General features: G+C 33.7%; 1 protein-coding gene across 1 annotated transcript in view; it reads right to left on the reverse strand.

Moving 5' to 3' along the window:
* SLC5A12 (solute carrier family 5 member 12) overlaps positions 1-19,797 on the reverse strand; it is a 63,437-nt gene that overhangs the window by 18,121 nt on the left and 25,519 nt on the right. Inside the window, exons 7-10 of the mRNA XM_049780964.1 lie at positions 10,178-10,307; positions 6,128-6,216; positions 3,744-3,856; positions 1,981-2,048 (exon numbers count right to left, since the gene is read on the reverse strand). Of these exons, the coding sequence (XP_049636921.1) occupies positions 1,981-2,048; positions 3,744-3,856; positions 6,128-6,216; positions 10,178-10,307 (400 nt within the window). The remainder of the gene's footprint in view (positions 1-1,980; positions 2,049-3,743; positions 3,857-6,127; positions 6,217-10,177; positions 10,308-19,797) is intronic.

Below are 19,797 nucleotides of genomic sequence, written 5' to 3' on the forward strand. Positions count from 1 at the left end.
AAATTCCATTCCTTCACAGCTAGGCCAATCACAGTAATAAATATAAAAAGATGTACACAAGTCTATTTTAAAGCATATTTTGAATACCCCAAACCTGGAAGCAACCAAATCACAATGATAGATCAGTGAGTAAGGAAAATGGTGTAAAACAATGGCTTATCCTTCAGCAATAGCAAGATGAATGAAATCTAGCATTTGCTCAACATAAAGAATTGTAAATATTATGTTAAGCAAACTAATTGAGGGGGAGAGGGTCAAATATCAGATCTTTTCCATATGTGGGATGTAAAGAAATGAAATAAGGAGTGCACTTTGACTACAAACAGAAATTGTCAAAATATAAGTTGACAAAATAGAAGAATTGTAATATAAGTGTATAGGTAATAGGTGTAATCAGTATATATGAGTATAGGTGAGTTCTCAGAAAGAAAAAAAGAAAAGGCAAAAATGACAGAAAGTGGCCTTTGACACTTTGGTGGTTGTAGTTGTGGTAACTTAGTATATCACAAACTTACTTTAGCCAAGTTACATTTAAAATAACAAAATAAAAGCTATTACAAAATTGAACTATATGTTACAATAATAAATAGATTATAAGAAAAGTAAGTCAGAAGGTGAAAGAAAAGTAACAGATGACTTTCTTATAAGTAGTACATAGGGAACCAAAGCAAATAGATAAACAAATAAAAATGAAAACAAATTTAAACTCATATCCTCAGAAAGTGTGATGGTCAATACAGAAAATGGGCATAAGAAAATGATAACAGCAATAAGTGATTAATTGGCTAGTTTTTGAAGGTAATAATATTTAGTAATAATGTTTTTTACTTTTTTTTGCATTAGTATAGAGACCGATCAGAAGAAGCTACATTATTGTTTTATCATGTTTTGGCTTGGTTTGGTTTAGTTGCCATAACTGATGATACCCAGGGGTTTCTTCTTGCTCTGAACTCAGAAATCAGTTCTGGCAGTGCTCAAGGGACCATATGGTATGCTGGAGATTGAACCTGATTTGGTTACAAGCAAGGCAAGCACTCTACCTACTGATCTCTCTTTTTGGCCCTAGAAGTTATATTCTTGAAATTTACACAGTATGATAAGACAACAGTATTTTAATTTAATGACATAAAATAGGACATAAATTATTGTAATTACACTATTTTGGCTTAAGAAAAATGTTTTTGAAAGATTTCATAATTTTAGTAATGCTACACTATGCTTTGATTAAACTTCTTTGTTAAGTCCTAATCATTGCACTTTAGAAAGTCATCTTTATAAAAATAAATAAAACCTTGCAGCCTTCAAGTCCCCTCCAAATGTAAGGCAATTTACTTACTCCATAAAAATGAACTTCACTATAATTTTTTATATTTCCTGATCATCCACAAAATGAATTTGTTGAAACAGATAGTTTATAACTCCAATATTTTACATGTAGGCAGAAGCACAACATTTTAATAGATTGAAATAATAGAATCTTGTTCCAATTACATCACTCCTAATTATGTTACTTTGGAACAATTATTTACTTCTTCCTAGTTTCATCAACTGTAAAATGAGTAACTTAATCACATTGCCTATTGGGAAGTAATGAAGATCAAAAGGGTAATAAGTTTTGGTCTATACCTAGAGCATATATATATATATTATATAGTAATATTTACTTTAATGTAATAATTATACATTAAATAATTATTACATTAAAGTAAATATTACTATTGTAATTGTTTTTATGTAAAAATAAAAAATTCTCAGAAATTATTGATAAAATATATCTAATTTGAATTATATTAAACTTTATTACTGAGTCAATTTTGAGTTTCAAGTTTCCCTTCTAACAGTATTTTTTCAGATATGTTTAATTTAGACCTGGTAGCAATATGTCTCAGCATTTGTGGGTGCAACAACAGACAATACATTATAAAAGAAAGTGTGTAAAATTTTGCTATGGAATCAAATGTCTTTTCCCACTGCCATTACCTGTACAACTCCCCCCATGAGGGATGCAGCCACAGCCATGGATGTGCACATCGCACCAAACAATAGACCTGAAAGAGAAAATTCACAGCCATCATCCATTCTGCTTTGAGTTGTTCCTTGAATAAGCAGCTGCCCCAAATTTCTAATACAAAGAAGAAATATCAGTGAAAACTTTCTTCCACTTAATCACCACCATCCTGAAAGATTGTTTAGGGTATTTCTCTCACAATAACATGCTTTCCTGGTCAGGTAGAATGACTTAGAATTTAGTTTCTAGTATTCTTCGAGAAGTGAAGAAAAACTTGGCATAATTTGAAGACAAAATGGATGTGTGGAAAGAGTACTGATCTAGATAAAGTCAGATTAATTATAAAAACTAATTCTAATTTTACCACTTATCAGCAATAAGTTGAAGAAATAACTAACATTTCTGGCATTCAATAGTTTTCATCTTTAAATGCTTTAACATATGTTTTGTATATTTAGGTCTTTTATATTTAAAAATAAAGAAGTTTTCTTCTCTTTTCTCTTAATGATTTTATTAGTATTATGAATTTTGCATATTGTTGATTATTTTCAACAGTCTGTGTGGGTCACCGGAGTATCCCACTCTTCTATTAGATGGAAAAGATGAGTTAAGACACAGGTTCTATATATAACTAGATGTAGATATAAGATCATACTTAGTGTGATCCCAAAAAACTAAGCACCATTAAACAAATATCATTAACTAAAGAGAAAAAGAAGACATTGGCTACATAAACAAAGAAAAATGACCAAATAGAAAGATAATTATTTAACTAATTTAAACTTCTCAACTAAATATTTAATACAGTAACCTAATGTTACTTTAATTATTTTCATTGAGTATTGATGAAATATGTACAGTTCAACAGATACCAATGCACAAAATCAACCTTCAACTTCTACTCCAAAATTTCACATTCTAGGGAAGAATTGTACTTATATTAATTTATCTGACCAATAAGTATATGTCTATAAATATTTGGATATACCTTAAATAAATTCCTAACATATGTATTTCTTATATTCACTCATAAGATCTGTATCTGATGCATAGAAATATATTACTTATTATTAATATTATTTTTATTTTGATACATGGTAGTGGCTATCAGGAATTCATTCTTAAGTTAACCTCCAGCCTAGTTGTCTGAAAATTATTGTAGGAGTGATATTGATGCAATACATCTAATTTGTAGTTGTATCATAGAAGAATAATTCAACATAAGGTTGAGATATATTAAATTGAAATATTTAAAATTGCATGAATTTTTATAGAACAGTGGGTAGGCCGCTTGCCTTGCACTCGCTCGACCTGAATTAGGTCATTGGCATCCCATATGGCCCCCTAAGCATGCCAGGAAGACTTCCTGAGCAAAGCAAGAAGTAGCCCCTGAGCATTGACGGGTGTGGATAATAAAAGACATATATATTGAATATATGGTGAAGGATTTTAGCATATCCAGCTGTAGGGTTTTGGGTTGTTATTTTGTTTTTTTTTTTTTTGTTTTTTTTGTTTTTTGTTTTTGGGACCACACCCTTTGACGCTTAGGGGTTACTCCTGGCTATGTGCTCAGAAATCGCTCCTCACTTGGGGGACCATATGGGACTCTGGGGGATCGAACTGCTTCCATCCTAGATTAGTGTGTGCAAGGCAGACGCCCTACTGCCACACTACCGCTCTGGCCCCCAGCTGTACATTTTTGATATGGGATGAAAGAACCACCAACAGTACCTACATAAGCCTTTACTGATCCAAGTGTTCATTTTGTCTGAGAGATTGGGAAAACAGCTCTTGACAAAATCCTCGAAGGTCACTGTTGCTAAGGCATTGATGCTGGCAGCCACAGTACTTTAGGAAGAAAAACATAAACACCAACTTAATATCTTACCCTGTCAATTAGGCAAATGACAAGGAATGACTACACTAAATGCAACTGTAAAATTTCAGAGGGACTCCATGGCTGGTCTACTTACTATTCAAAGATGCTTCTTTCCACCTGGTGAAGGGAGTTATTCTGATTATGAGTGAAATCCAACTACAAATATGCTTGTAATCATGGTGCTTAAATATTTATTAAAAATAAAATATTAAATAAAAGATGCTTCTATATTTAATACAATTATAGTTCTTAAACAAGCTCCAGAATAAAAGCTAGTTTTTCTGACCTACCTCTTATAAATGTTTTTTCACAGATTGTTAAATGAGTTTTGTGGCATTAGTAGGACAAAAAATCTCTATGTGTGTATATATTTGTGTCTGTACATGCTTACATGCTCATGTATATGTGCATGTGAACATGCATACACTTAGGTAGAGGTAAGCACTATCCTAATCTTCAAACCAACTGACATGAGATTAATTAACTAGTGCAGGAATTAATTCACTTTTTCCATCTATATATGTTTTTTTTTGTTCTGTGATAGAAAGTATACAAACACTTTCGATACAGTCCTTTCCTAACACAGAAACTGAAACTTCCATTGTAAGACACTTAGTCCCTTGATTTAAGTCTTTGAATATCATAATATTAGATTTGAAATCAAACTCTGTAGAATTTTATGAAGATACCTTTGTGATTAGTTATCTTCTCACATACTCAAAGACAGCCATATAATCTTTTCTGTTCCTTTTTATGTGGACAGAGGTGCTACAGATATAGTAGTGCTCAGAAATAACTTCTGATACTACGTGGTATCCAGGATTAAACCTGGGTTGTAAGCAAGGCAGTTACCAATTTCTCACATCTTCACAACTCTTTGTTTCTCAAATTCTCAATAAAAATTAGTTCCCTGGATCTCTATAATATATTCTTCCCATTTCCTAAAAGTGGTTCTGACTATACTCTTCATAAGGTTGGCGGTCTCTTCTAATTTTCAGATCTCAGCACAAAATTGATATGCACAGAGTTCTTAGAGGTCCCACCGAAAACAGAATTCTAGGGTTAGAGAACTAGTACAGGAGTTAGGTAATATCCTTGTATGTGAAAGACTTCTCTCAATACCCAAAAATACATGGTCTCTGGATTATCACAATGAATAATCCTTGAGAACAGGTTGGGAGCGGACAACAGAAATCAATGTAGATTCCTCAATTCTCCCCGCCCCCAAATAAGATTCCCCAGCATCTGGAGATATGCTTCAAATATGTGTGGATGTGAGTTCAGTTATAGCCTTCATGATTCTTATGAGCTAAACCAGTATGTCTCACCACTGAAAAAGTTTCCTTAAAGGCTGAATAATAGAACAAGTAGGGTGTTTGCCTTGCACACAGACAACCCAGGTTTCATCCCTGCCATCCCATCTGTTCTGTTGAGCCCCACCAGGAGTAATTCATTTGTATGGAGCCAGAAGTAATTCCTGAGCACTACTGGGTGTGGTCCAAAAACAAACAAAAAAAGTGTCTTTAGACTTTGTGGATTCCTTAGGGTTAAAAGCAAGTATCAGACTGAGTGTGGGATTCACTATTACCACTCATATACAAGTAGCATGATCTCAACTGTACAGTGTTTAAGAACTTATATACAACAGAATATAATTTTTAGTATACTTCAGCTAGGTGTCTGTGAGCACCAGAGCTAATATCTGCAAACTGTGGGGAACACATATAAAATTTTTATCACTAAAAGTACCATAGCTGAGTAAACATCACAGCCAGTTGTGTGAGCCTGATGAGCACTACAATCAAGTGTGAAAGCGTGCAACCAAATATATATGCTGCTTGTAGTGAGCACAGCAACAGAATAAGAGAAGCTTGAAAAAAATTGGCTTGACTTTTCTCTAGAAAAATAACCTAGTTTATTTTTCTGGTGAAGAGATTTAATATTGTAGCCTGTCTATGAATATGTAAGTTTTCTATCATATTAAAATTTTTGTGATCATTTTATCATATTAAACAGTTGTTCTTTATAGAAAATGATGAATATATGAGTAAAGTTTTAGTCTCATAGTAAAACTAAATTAGCAAATACAAATAAAGCACTCAACACGGTAGTGGTGCCAAAAGTTTCTCTGGAAAACCAGTATGATTGCCATTATAAACCAGATTTCTGTGCCGTTATCACCATCATCATAATTATCATCAGTTTCATAAGCAGAGCAGAGTTTTTGTTAATATACTAACCTCAGAGTTCCACTGAATGCACAAGCTACAAAGAGTCCTGGAAGTCCTGGCATAGTGGCAAATATCTCCATGACAAAATATGGCATTAGCTAAATGACAAAAAAAGGTAAAATTAGTGGTCTTATCAGAACTATCGAAAATGTGGGAATGTCACTTGTTATTAAAATAAGGAAAAGTACAAAAAATAATATAGCAGTGTTTCTATGGACTAAATTTGTTATGGAAATTGCAAATGACATTAATCTAATCCCATGGATTGTAAAATGAAGAGGAAGAATTGGAAAGGTATAGCTTATATTAGAAAAAGATTAGATGAATTTGTAAATATATACACAACAATATGACTTCAGAGAATTAAGGTATTAAATAGTACTCAGTTTTAAGGTAGTAGTAGAATGGCATACACAAGAGACTGTGCGGCAGTTATTTATATAGTGGAAGAGACTGAGAATATAACTATTTTTCCTCTTAAACATAGTTTTTACAAAGTGAATTATAAAAACACATTTAATGTCATATATTAAACTAATGTTTTGATTTTGATTAGATGACATTAGCCACAGTACTCAACAAAGAAATAAGGATCAGGGTTTTCCTTGCCCTTTTCCTCAATTTGAGGAAGTATCAATCAACATGAAGATGTATGGTAATAAAAAAGTGAATAGGCAGCACATGTAAGACCATTAGTTCAAACCTACTTTACTCAAACTTCAAAACCTCGCTTGGGTTTTAGGTCTTATTGCCAAGAACAAGACAAGATACCAGTGTCTATTTTGATGTTCCTTCTCTCTTGCCAGTACCTGGTGTCATCACTCAAGAGTAGTGGAATACCAAGAAGCATTCCCACTAGAAGTGGATGAGTTCCTTTTTTACCATAGACTTGCCAACATAACTTAATCTCAATATTTTTGGTACCTGCAATCCTCACTGGTGTAAACTGATATCTCCTTTTGTCTTGATCTGGATTTACCTAAGGATAAGTGGCAATCAGCATTTTTTCATGTGCCTGTTGGCATCTATTCATATTCTCTGAGAGGTTTCTTTACATTATTCCCCATTTATTGAGGATTTTCTATTTTGTAGGTTTAGCCTTTGTGAGCACTTTGCATATACTAGATATCAACCCGTTATCTTTTGTGTTGAGTGAAAATATTTTCTCCTATTTAATCAGCTATCCTTTAGTTTTAGCATGCATAAACTCTTTAGTTTTATGTAGTCCCATTTATTCAGATTTGATTAGATAGCTCTTGCCAATGGCATCATATCATTGAAATACTCATTTGAGGTCTAGATCTTAGACATAACAACATCTGGTGTTCTACCTATGTTTTCCTCAATGTACTTTATGGATTTAAGTTTGATCTCAAAGTTTTGACTCATTTTCCATTGACTTCTGTTTAAGATATAATATTTATTCTGCTTTAATTTCTTACAAGTGGTTATCTGATTGTACCAACACCATATACTGAGAAGACTATCTTTATTCCATTTTTTTGTCCTTGGTTCCTTTGTTAATTGACCATATATTTGGGGGGTTTGTCACTGAATCTTTTATTCTGACCTATTGGTTTGAAAGTCTGTTTTTGTTCTAATATCATTTTTATTTTGATCACGATGACTTTGTAGTACAGCTTCAAGTTAGGTAATGAGATACCTCCAAGTTTCTTGCTTTTCAGTATTATTTTGGCTACCCAGAGTCTTTTATGTTTCAAACAAACTTTATAATTCACTGTTCTAATTCCTTGAAGACTGTTGTCTAAATTTGGATAGAAATTACATTGAATCTATATTGTAAATTGTAAGATGGTAATTTTGATAACTGTTTTTTTGGATCCATGAGAATGAAATGTTTTCTCTGTTTCCTTGGATTGTCTTTAATTTCTTTTTCAAATGTTTTGAAGTTTTATGATAGCGATCTTTCGCCTCTTTGTAATATGGATTCCTAGGTACACTATTTAATTTGGGACAGATTCTTTGATCTTGTTCTCCTCTGAGTCATTATTTTTATACAGAAATGCAGCTGATTTTTGTATTGATTTTGTAGCTGGCTATTTTTCTGTATTGGTTTATTGTTTATAATAGCTTTGTCTATGGACTTCAATGTGTAAGGTCACCCTGAGTTAAAATTTAGCATAACTTCCTTCATCTCAAGATATCAGTTATTTTATATATAGTAGCTGACCTCTCAGTCACCCCCAATTATGTCTTGATACCCTCACCTCTCCAGAATGAGTTATTTTGTAAGGCAGAATGACTGATTTAACAGTTACCTCCCAACCAAGTCTTGAATCTCCCAACCATGTCCTGAACAAAGTGCCAATCCATCAAAAAAAAGGAAGAAATTGGTGGTCTGAAAGTTCCCAAGAATATATGAGCAGTTAGATTCCTGTGGATCTAACTAATCATTGTGATTTGCTGTTTTAGTATATAGAAGGTAGCCTCTTGCCCAAGGTCAGGTCACTTTCCCCCTAAAGGGAATGGCACTCTCCAGTCAGCTTTGGGACTCAACACTTGTTTCACTTGTGATTTGAGCATAATAAAATCCTTTAATACTAAGCTCATTGCTTTGGGTGGTCTTTCAAATACTGGACTCTAACATAATGCATATATCATCATGCCATCTGAAAATAGATTGTTTACTTCCTCTTTTCCAATTTGAATCCCTTTGACTTCCTTCTCTTCTCTGATCATTGTTGTTAAGACTTCTAATACTATGTTGAGTAATACTGGAGATAATGGACATCCTTGCTTTGTGTCTTACCTTTGTGAGAATGCTTTCTATTTTCATCATGACGAATAAAAATATTGGTTATTGGCCTGTTATGGATAGCTGGTGCTATGTTGATAAAGATTCTTTAACACCTATTTGCTGAGCTATTTTTTTTCCAGTAAACTCAGAATTAAGCTGTTCTATTACCCAGAAATCCTGCTTTGGGGGTTTACTGAGAATAAAATAAAAATTCTTCATCCAAAAAAGATGTAAGCATACCACTATTCATCATAGAACTTAGTAAAATAGCATGGGCCCGGAGAGATAGCACAGCGGTGTTTGCCTTGCAAGCAACCGATCCAGGACCAAAGGTGGTTGGTTCGAATCCTGGTGTCCCATATGGTCCCCTGTGCCTGCCAGGAGCGATTTCTGAGCAGATAGCCAGGAGTAAACCCTGAGCACCACCGGGTGTGACCCAAAAAACCAAAAAAAAAAAAAAAAAAAAAAAGAACTTAGTAAAATAGCTAAGAGTGAAATCAACCTAACTGTTCAACAACAGATGAGTGGATTATGAGGATTTGGTACATATACATATTTGATACATATACATAATTTGGTACATATACACAATATACTACATAGCTGCAAGGAAAGATGCCATCATGCAATTCACTACAACATGAATGAAACTGAAAGATAAAATGTTAAAATAATTCAGAAGTTAAATACAGAATGATATAATTTATAGGCAGTATTTAGAATAACTGCATGAAGAAAAACAATGACTTAAATGAGGATTGCTATGCCCCAGAACATAGTGAGAAGAAGGAAAGAAATTAAGTGAGGTAGGAGACATACACATATGAAATTATGAGAAATAGGGGCTAAGGGGCTTCATGTGCATTGGTAGCATTAAGAAAGGACAGACACAAATATCCAAACCAGTATTAACAACAATGAAATTATGAGGTCCAAACATTAACAAACTTGAAAAGATGCCTGTTATGGTGGCAGTTTAGGGAAAAGGAGGTAGGATGGCATGCAGATGACTCTAGAAATTGATGAAGGGATACTGACACTGGAGGGAAATTGGTCCTGAAACAGTGTGTGTCTAAAACCCAACTCTGAAGAACTTTGTAAACATAATGGTTTAAATAAAAAAATTTTTAAAAAGAGACTGGAAATAAATAAACAGAAAGAGTAGTGAAGAAACTTAAATTCCTTGGATTTTGGAAGTGAGTAGATGTTCAGTTAAGAAAAAAAGAAAAGCTCAGCAATGCCACCCACTCAGCAGAAGCATTGCAATTTTAATATTTCCCACTGTCCCTAAGAAAACATACCTGATCTGGTGCTGAGATAATTCCAGAAGTCCAAGGATCACAATCTTTAAAGTAGGAATACATTATTAAACCAGAGAAGACTGAACAAGTCAGAATGATCCAGAGGCCCAACAAATTAAAATACAAAGCTCTAAAAAAAAAAAAAGTGCCCATTGTAACACTTGTGCAGCAATCTAGTAACATTACAAAAATCATTAGTCAAATTACAAAAGCAAAAATAATCACTATCTAATTTTGATAATATCAAACTAGAGACTTTAGGAATAATAACATTTTTTTCTCAATGTCATAGAGTGTTTTACCTAAGTATTATTCTTATATCTTATGGCTTCAGACCTGATATCAAGGTCTTTTAATCCATATGGATTTGACTATTGTGCATGGTGTTAGATAGAGGTCTGAGTTTGCTTTTTTGCAGTGGATTACCAGTTATGCCAACACCACTTGTTGACGAGGCTTTTCTTGCTCCATTTTGATTTTTCTGGCCACTTTATTGAGGATTAATTGTATGTTTGGGAACGTTCTCTGAATACTCAAGTCTATTCCACTGATCTGATGGTGTGTCTTCCAGTACCATGATTTTTTTTAATGACTATAGCTTTATAATACAATTTAAAGTTGGGAAAAGTGATGTCCCCCATATTCCTTTTCCCAAGGGTTGCTCTAGTTATTTTCACGTGTTTGTTGTTCCAAATGAATTTTAAGAGTGTTTGATCCACTTCTTTGAAGAATGTCAGGTGTATCCTTAGAGGAATTACATTAAATCTGTACAATGCTTTGGGGAGTATTGCCATTTTAATGATGTTGATTCTCCCAATCCATGATTAGGGTCTCCATTTCTATGTGCACTCTTTTATTTCCTGAAGTAGAGTTTTGTAGTTTTCTTTGTATAGGTCCTTCACATCTTTAGTTAAGTTGACTTCAAGATATTTGAGTGAATGGAATTTTCTTTTTTTTTCCGTGCTTTTTTTTTTTTTTGGGGGGGGGTCACACCCGGCAGCGCTCAGAGATTAGTCCTGGCTCTGTGTTTAGAAATCGCCCCTTGCAGGCCCGGGGACGGGGGGGGGCCATATGGGATGCCAGAATCTGAACAACATCCTTCTGGATGTAAGGCAAACTCTTTACCTCCATGCTATCTCTCCAGCCCCCGGGATTGTTTTTCTAATGTCCATTTCTTCTCTCTCATTATTAGTGTATAAGAAGGCCATTGATTTTTGAGTGTGAATTCTGTAGTCTGCCACTTCTCTTTATGAATCTATTGTTTCTAGAAGCTTTTAAGTAGTGTCTTTAGGGGGTTCTAAATATAGTATCATGTCATCTGCAAACAGTGAGATATTGACTTCTTCCTTTCCTATCTGAATATCCTTGATAGCTTTTCCTTGCCTAATCACTAATGGAAAGAACTTCCAACACTATATAATAGGAGTGGTGAGAGAAAGCTGCCTTGTCTTGTAACATGTTTTAGAGAAAAAGCTTTTAGTTTATCTTTGTTGAGAATACTTTTTGCCATTGGCTTGTGGTAGATGGCCTTGACTATATTGATAAAAGTTCATTGCATTTGCCTTTTTTTTTTTTCTGTATTTGGGTCACACCTGCCATCTCTCAGGGGTTACTTGTGGCTCTACGCTCAGAAATCTCTCCTGGCAGGTTCGGGGGACCATATGGGATGCTGGGATTTGAACCACCGACCTTGTGCATGCAAGGCAAATGCCTTACCTCCAAGCTATCTCCGGCTCTGCATTTGCCTCTTGATGAGAGTTTTTTTTTTCCAAAAATGGGTGTTGGACCTTATTGAATGCTTTCTCTGCATCTATTTATATGATCATATGGTCTTTATTTTTCTTTTTGTTGATATAGTTGATTTTTTGTTGATATTATGTTGATTGATTTATGTATGTTAAACAATCCTGACATTCCTGGAATGTAACCTATTTGCTCATAAAGTATGACCTTCTTGATGAGGCATTGGATTCTATTTGCCAGAATTTTGTTGAAAATCTTTTCATCTGTGTTCATCAGGTATATTGGTCTTATCTGAAAGGCTAACTAGGCTCCTTTTGGGTCATCAGAACTGTCCTCTTCATTCTCTATGCGTTGCTGTGGCCTGAATTCTTTCCCCTTTGTCTTGCTTGTAGTGTTATTATTTTCTATGTGTAATTGCGGAGTTCATTGGCTAGAAGATGTGCGAGGTCACAAAGCAAAGCAGAGTGGCCATGCTCCTCTGCTACTACTTAGTGGGCTGGCCGACCCTCCTGGCTGTGGAGCCTTGATTGCAATAATTTTGCTGAAGTCTTCCTCAGCAACCTTACACAGGGAATCAGGAAGCCAAAAATGGAGAATGCAGTGGCTCTTTAAAATCACTCAGCAGGAATCTGGTACCACCCTCGTGGGTTGGGACATCCTACCTGGTCAGGGAGTCTTGATGAGATTAAGTTCGCTGGGGTCTTCCTCATCTGCCACATGCAGGGAATCAGGAAACCGAGAATAACAACATTTTATATTTTCAGATATTTGTTTGGGAATGGTATATTTTTAAACTAATTTAATTGAATGGAGTCCACTTTTGATGGATTTTAACAGGAAGTTTCTCTGCAAATTCTCAGTATGAGTTCTATTTTCTTAGATTAAATTTAACATACTAGGCATGCATATTACATAATTGTAAGTGATTCTTTTTCTTCCCCACTGACACTTAATTCATGAAACTGTCAAAAAGCTAACTCACATTTAGAATCGTTTTTCTAGAACGATAAGGAGATAAATGTAGAAGTAGATGCAATAGGAAAATATCCACTGTGAAGATGATGTCAGATAAATTTTTAGATTGGCATTTTTAAGATAAAAAGGTACAAAATAAAAACAAAATAAATAGTTCTTTTAATCCTATTACTTATAAGATGTATTTCTATTCTATATATTAATATGCCAACTACAATTTGTATTTTTTCAGTGTTCTGTGGTAAATTTTTATTTGTTACTATTCTTTGAAGGTTAAAATTCTATTTGATTTTTTTTCGGGCAAGATTTAAATGTAAGCTACTCTATATTGGTTTTAGTGGTTTTATATCTTTAAATAAAAATTTTATGTTCTAATTTCAGAAAATTAGGAGTACAATACTTTTCTTGGGTGTTGCTATTTTAAAAAACCAGGTACAGTAACATTAAAGTGAAAGTACACATTCATTTTAAATCCATACTCTTGATTTCTATAAAACCCTTAAGTCAATACCTTAATTATTTATAAAAAAAATTTGTGAAATAAATGTCCCCTTTGGAAGCCTATTTTACTTTATTTGTTTTAGAAAATGGCTTTATGTTAGTTTCTTTATGAATATTCTCTCTTCATTTTCATATCTAATTTTGTTCTAGGGACTTGATACAGGAGTAGATTTTTAGTAGTATAAAATATATATATATATATATATATATGAGAGATAAAATAGCCAATATTTATTCACTATATTGTTCTTCATCATTTGTATTCAGGAAATTCTATTCAACCCTTTACTAAGGTCACCTTCTGGAACTACTTCCCCAATAGCTCTGATAGCCTTTATCTGAAACAATCACTCATCAGTTTCTGCTTTATATGTTTATAAAATTTGTAATTTTTTGAAATTGTATAATAGATTTATTTGTTTATAGTAAAATTTCCCTCTAAAATATACAGCAAAAACAGTGATATGTCTAGAGTACTTAATAGTACAGTGGGTAAAGAAGGTGTTTTATACATGTCTAACCTGTATTCAATCCCTGAAACCCTTATGGTCCCTGTAATTTATCTTGTGATATCTGAGTACAGAGCTAAAAGTAAGCCCTAGAACACCATAAAGTGTGATCCAGAAAAGCATATAAGAAGAAAGAAAAATAATAGAAGACATAAAAGCATTTATTTTTAACATAAGTGATTGAATACAATGATAGAAATTTATCATTCTTGAGAGTATTATTGCATCCTTTATACTAATATTTTATCATCACATTAGACCTATAAATTCAAATAATGTTTTAAGTACCATCTTACTTTAGACAAGTCACATGACTTTTTGACTCTGATAAACTAGTTATATTAAAATATAATGTATTTACCTTCCTTATCATATAATTCACTTGAAAACTGAATATGTTACACTCTGTAAAACTATACGTTCTCTATGTAATTATGCAGAAGTCATGTATATATTATTCAAAACAGTCGCAAAACTTCTCCAATCCATTGTGGGAAATGAGAAATCAATAGCAATATCTTATAAAACAAATTTCTGATAGTCATTTTAAAATGAACTTTGATAGTTAACAGGGACATTTCTACTTGAGCATTGGACATTGGACGATCAAAAGGTTGGTTTTTTTTTTTAAGCATTTCTATGTATAAGAGCTTGATCTAGGTATTTGGAATATTGAAGTTAGGAACAACAAAGATGGCACCATGATGGAAATTGTATTGTGGTATTGAAGGAAGATAAAAACATAGATCTATATTAATAATAACATTGTGCTACTTGTGAGAAAAATAAATCATGGACCATGATTGACATGACTGTATGTGGATATATTCATCTTAGTTGGGAAATGAGATGAAGGTGGAGAGGGAAGAATAAACTGAATCATTCCTCCTATCTTCACAGCATCATTTAATAACGCCAGTCCTGAAAGACAAACTACTGGGTAAAAATAGAAAGAGGTCATGGTTAAATTTCAAGGGAAAATCTATATTGACTTGGTAAGTGATCTTATTTCTAGGTGGGGAAAATTTAGTTTAAAATTAAATTGCCTTCAATCAGCATTCCTGAATATAAATTAAATATGTATAAAAAGTCACTCCTGATTTTAATTCAGAAATTTTTAAATCTTATTTTTACCTATGTCTGTTGAAGAATACATCTTCCCAAAGGTAAAAAAACTTTTCTGAGCAATGCAATATCTTAATTAGTCCAGGTAGGTTCTCAGATAATTAAGCATGGGCAGTGCATTCAATAAAAATTTGCCAAGCCTCCCAGGCAAGAGTTTGTTAAAAATATTTTTAAGTAACCTCCAGGTCGCTTTATCAAGTATTAGATGAAGTAATGGATTCTTTAGGCTTCAATTGTATAATGACAATCCTCCTGTAACTCATTTTCACAGTAATTTCTTCTTAAGTTGTCTACATTTCAGCTCAACTGATTATTTGAACTGATTTTATTCTATACTGAATTGTAATAACTAAATATTTCTATTCTCATGGGAATACCATTTGTAAAGACATCTTTTTATGTTTTAACAAAATGTCTGTCAAATAACTAATGCTTCCATAGGAGTGTGAAAGAGTAGAACTAAGTGCTAAGTGCTTAGGCAATAATGTACCTTTCTCTCTGAATAAGTATCTTTCCTCTTATGACATTTTATTCTTATAAAATACTAATGCAGCATATTCAAACTACAAGAAAGTTTTATGACTGATATTGTGCTGGCTTTTGCTTGATCTAAACCAAGATACCAACATATGAATATACATATAAAATTATATGTCTATTCTCGATAAAGAAACAGCAACAACTTAATCTAAGGGTAGGTTACCCTACATCATCACCTAACAGAACGTGAAATCAGAAACACTTCATCCTTTGATTTGTGCAAAAACCAAGATCACTAATTACAGAAAACTGAGTTTGACAATCATGACTGAATAGAACTTTTTCCAAGATTATAAATAAAGACTCTATCCTAGGCTTTGCCCTAGAATTTGTGCAAAAACCAAGACCTCTAATTGCAGAGGTCTGACTTTGACAATTGTGACTGAGCAGAATGTTTCCTGGCACCATAAAAAATCTTGGGGTTCAACAAGGAACATGTATGGAGCTTAATTGTTCCCTTGAGAGTATGCTTCAAGGGTGGAGAAATCCTGTATCTCTTAGGCTAAGCAAATTCCCTTTCTAATTTCACCAATACTTACTGTGCCTATGCAAAATAAATAAAATAAAAACTTTGTCACACCAGCCCCACTTCCTGTTTTGTTGTTGTTTGCCATTGTTGTGCTTTTTGCTGTTGTTTGTTTTTGTTTGGTTTTAGGTTCTTTCTTTTTAAAAATTTAGACTTATAGCTTCTAGAGAGGGGCTCCTCCTAGCTTTCTTTTTTCTTTTTCTTTTTCTTTCTTTCTTTCTTTCTTTCTTTCTTTCTTTCTTTCTTTCTTTCTTTCTTTCTTTCTTTCTTTTTTCTCTTTCTTTCTTTCTTTCTTTTTCTCTTTCTTTCTTTCTTTCTCTCTTTCTCTTTCTTTCTTTCTTTCTTTCTTTCTTTCTTTCTTTCTTTCTTTCTTTCTTTCTTTCTTTCTCTCTCTCTCTTTCTTTCTTCTTTCTTTCTTTCTTTCTTTCTTTCTTTCTTTCTTTCTTTCTTTCTTTCTTTCTTTCTTTCTTTCTTTCTTTCTTTCTTTCTTTCTTTCTTTCTTTCTTTCTTTCTTTCTTTCTTTCTTTCTTTCTTTCTTTCTTTCTTTCAAAAGAACCATAGATCTTGAATAATCTTGTTCTGCCCCATAAATTAAGAAAAAAAAAGTGGATGGTGCCAGGGGCAAACAGTCTCAAGAACATTGAGTGGAAATAAAAAAATAAATCAATCAGACATACATACGCAAAGCAAAATCAAGAACAATAGAATCAAAAGACCCAAACTACAAGGTATCCACAAAAGGGACCTGTTACACTTGCAGTCCTGGGGGCAAAGGCTGGAGGTATGGGTTGCATGCTGGGAACAGAAATGGAGGGAGATCAACACTGGTGGTGGAAATGGCCCTAATTCATTGTCACTATGTACCTTAAATATAATTCTGAAAGACTTGTAATTCACATTGGTCACAATAAAAATGCTAACAAATGTATATGTCTATTTAAATACATAGATGTAGTGAAATATATACTCATAAAATAGTTATAATGTTATACGCATATCCATAATGTGTTTATATATGCATACATATAATACAGATTTATGTTCACACATGACCATCTTTTTTTTTTTTTTTTTGGTTTTTGGGCCACACCCGGTGACGCTCAGGGGTTACTCCTCACTATGCACTCAGAAGTCGCTCCTGGCTTGGGGGACCTTATGGGATGCCGGGGGATAGAATTGAGGTCCATCCAAGGCTAGTGCAAGCAAGGCAGGCACCTTACCTCTAGTGCCACCGCCTGGCTCCACACATGACCGTCTTAAAGTGATTTTATCTTTTTTTGGAGTGGCAGGCCAAACCTTGAAGTGCTCAGGGATTACATCTGACCCTGTGCTCAGGAATTACTTCTGGCAGGCTCAGGCAACCATATAGGATATAGAGGATAAAACCTGGATCAGCTGTGTGCAAGGTAAATGCCCTACTAACTGTGCTATAGATTAGGTACCAAGAATCACTATTTAATAAATAATAAGCATTGAGTGAACACAATTATTCTTGTTCTTGCAGGAAAATACTAGTTTAAAAATAAAAAAATTCCTAACTTCCCAAGACTAATGAAATAATGGGCAAAATATTTAAATTAAACATATCAGAGAAATCGACCAAAAATAGGTAAATAAAAATAATAATAATAATAATAATAATAACTGAAGATAAAAATAATATATAAAAAATAAACAATGTTTTGTGCTTTTGGGTTTTTTTTTTCCCTCCTGCGCTGGCACAGTAAATATTGGGGTCATTCGAAAAGGAATTCACTTGGCCTAAGAGATATGGGGTTTGTCCGTCCTTGGAGTATATTGTCATTGGATTAACTATAGACTCTATTCATTTACTCTCCCGGTGGTGCTTTTGTGGTGTTTGGAAGACTTCTGCTCTGTCCTGCGTGATACAATCAGACCTCTATGTCTAGAGATCTCTGTATCTGCACAGATCCAGGGGTGGGACTTATGATGAAGTCAATCTTTGTGATTCTAGAAGTTCTGTTCCCTCAGTGACATTTTAATCCATCTTCTGTGGTTGGTGGTCTTGGTCTTTGCACTGAACCTAGGATGACACCTAGGATAGCGTCTTTCTTTGTGCTTCCAGAAGCCCTATTCCATTACAATTGTCTCTGCCAGACCTTTAGAACTGGGGATCATGGTTATTGTGCAGGTCGTAGTTCAAACCCTAGACTAGGGCTTTTTTATTGGTCCCAAGATTTATACAGTCTGGTCATGGTTGTAGCAGCCAGTCATCTGTAAATCGCGATCTTGGCTTTTGGACCTACCAAAGGTGGCAAATCTTCTGATTTTGTCTTGTCGTTAGCTGGTAAGGTAGGATAACCTGCTCTTAGGTCAAGTTGTTCCCATTTTCCTCGTTGTCACGATATCATATTAGAGCTGGCACTTGTCGGTGACCCCGCAGTATTGTCCCCAGTTATACTTACTTTTTTCTCTTTGTTTCTTTTCTTTCTTTATGTGCTATGCCATGTTTCTTATTTCAAGACCATGGCGTTTTTTTTTGTTTGTTTTGTTTTGTTTTTTGTTTTTTTTGTTTGTTTTTGTTTTTGTTTTTTTTGTGGTGCTTATCGTTATTGTTGGAGTCCTCACTGAATATTTGACACTTCTTTTTGTACTGGTGGAGTGTTTCACCTTCATTTTCTCCTTCGCCTCTCAAATCGATGATGAGAGCCTCTAGAAGGATTCCACCCATTTTCGGAGTATTAGACTTTTACCCCAGTTTATTACTTTTCTCTTTTTCAAACAAAACCACGCAACTTAAACTAGCTAGTCCTGCCTCCCAGTTAGAGGGGGAAATAAGGGAGGTACCAAGACCAAACAGGTGCAAGACTACTAAGTAGTAGGCTAGATACAGAGGGGATCACATATTCTAGCAGCCCTGCAGGTGATGGAAGAGATATGGGAGGTAGGACAAAAACGGAGGTGTAGGGAGGGCAATTTGGTGATGGGAATCCCCCCTGATTTTATGTAAATATGTACCTAAAATATTATTGTCAACAATATGTAAACCACTATGATCAAAATAATTATATTAAAAATTTTAAATTAAACATATCAGAAGAAAAAATATAACTATAAAATTATCATAGAAGATTTTTAAATTCTTAGTTAAACAAAATTATTTATTTAATAAAAGTAAAGTTCTCCTTTTACATATATGTTAACGATAGCTGTTTTAACCAAAATTTTAAATTAATTTTAATTTAAAATGATAGATTAATTTTGTTCTGAAATACATTTTTAGTAATTCAAGTATTGGACAAAATGCTGCTCTATCTGTGGAATTTTCTGATATTTTTATTATAACGTGATATTCATATATTATCAGTGAATTGAAGACAAAGTAGATAATAGTCCAATTCTTTCTTCTGAGAGTAAATTTTAAAATATAATCAGTATATTCCCTTTGGAGTTCAAGTTGTAAAAGTAGAGAGCCATATCCAGGCAATTTAATACCTTTTTCAACCTTACTAAGTGACTATACAAAGACAGTGTTTTAAAACCAGTTGAAGGCATATTCATAGTGCCTATTTCTCAGTTTTAGAAAAATTACAGCACTGTAAGAAGTCTGGGGTGACTTAAATCTTGGGCAAGCAGCAGTGAGGACAAAATGCTGATTTTAAGTGCGAGTCCAGTTTATTCCTGCAAGTTTTGAAATGAGAAAACACATCATTCCTTTGGTCCTCATTTTAGAGAGTGAA

This window comes from Suncus etruscus, chromosome 9 (genome assembly GCF_024139225.1).
Source record: "Suncus etruscus isolate mSunEtr1 chromosome 9, mSunEtr1.pri.cur, whole genome shotgun sequence".
NCBI lineage: Eukaryota > Metazoa > Chordata > Mammalia > Eulipotyphla > Soricidae > Suncus > Suncus etruscus.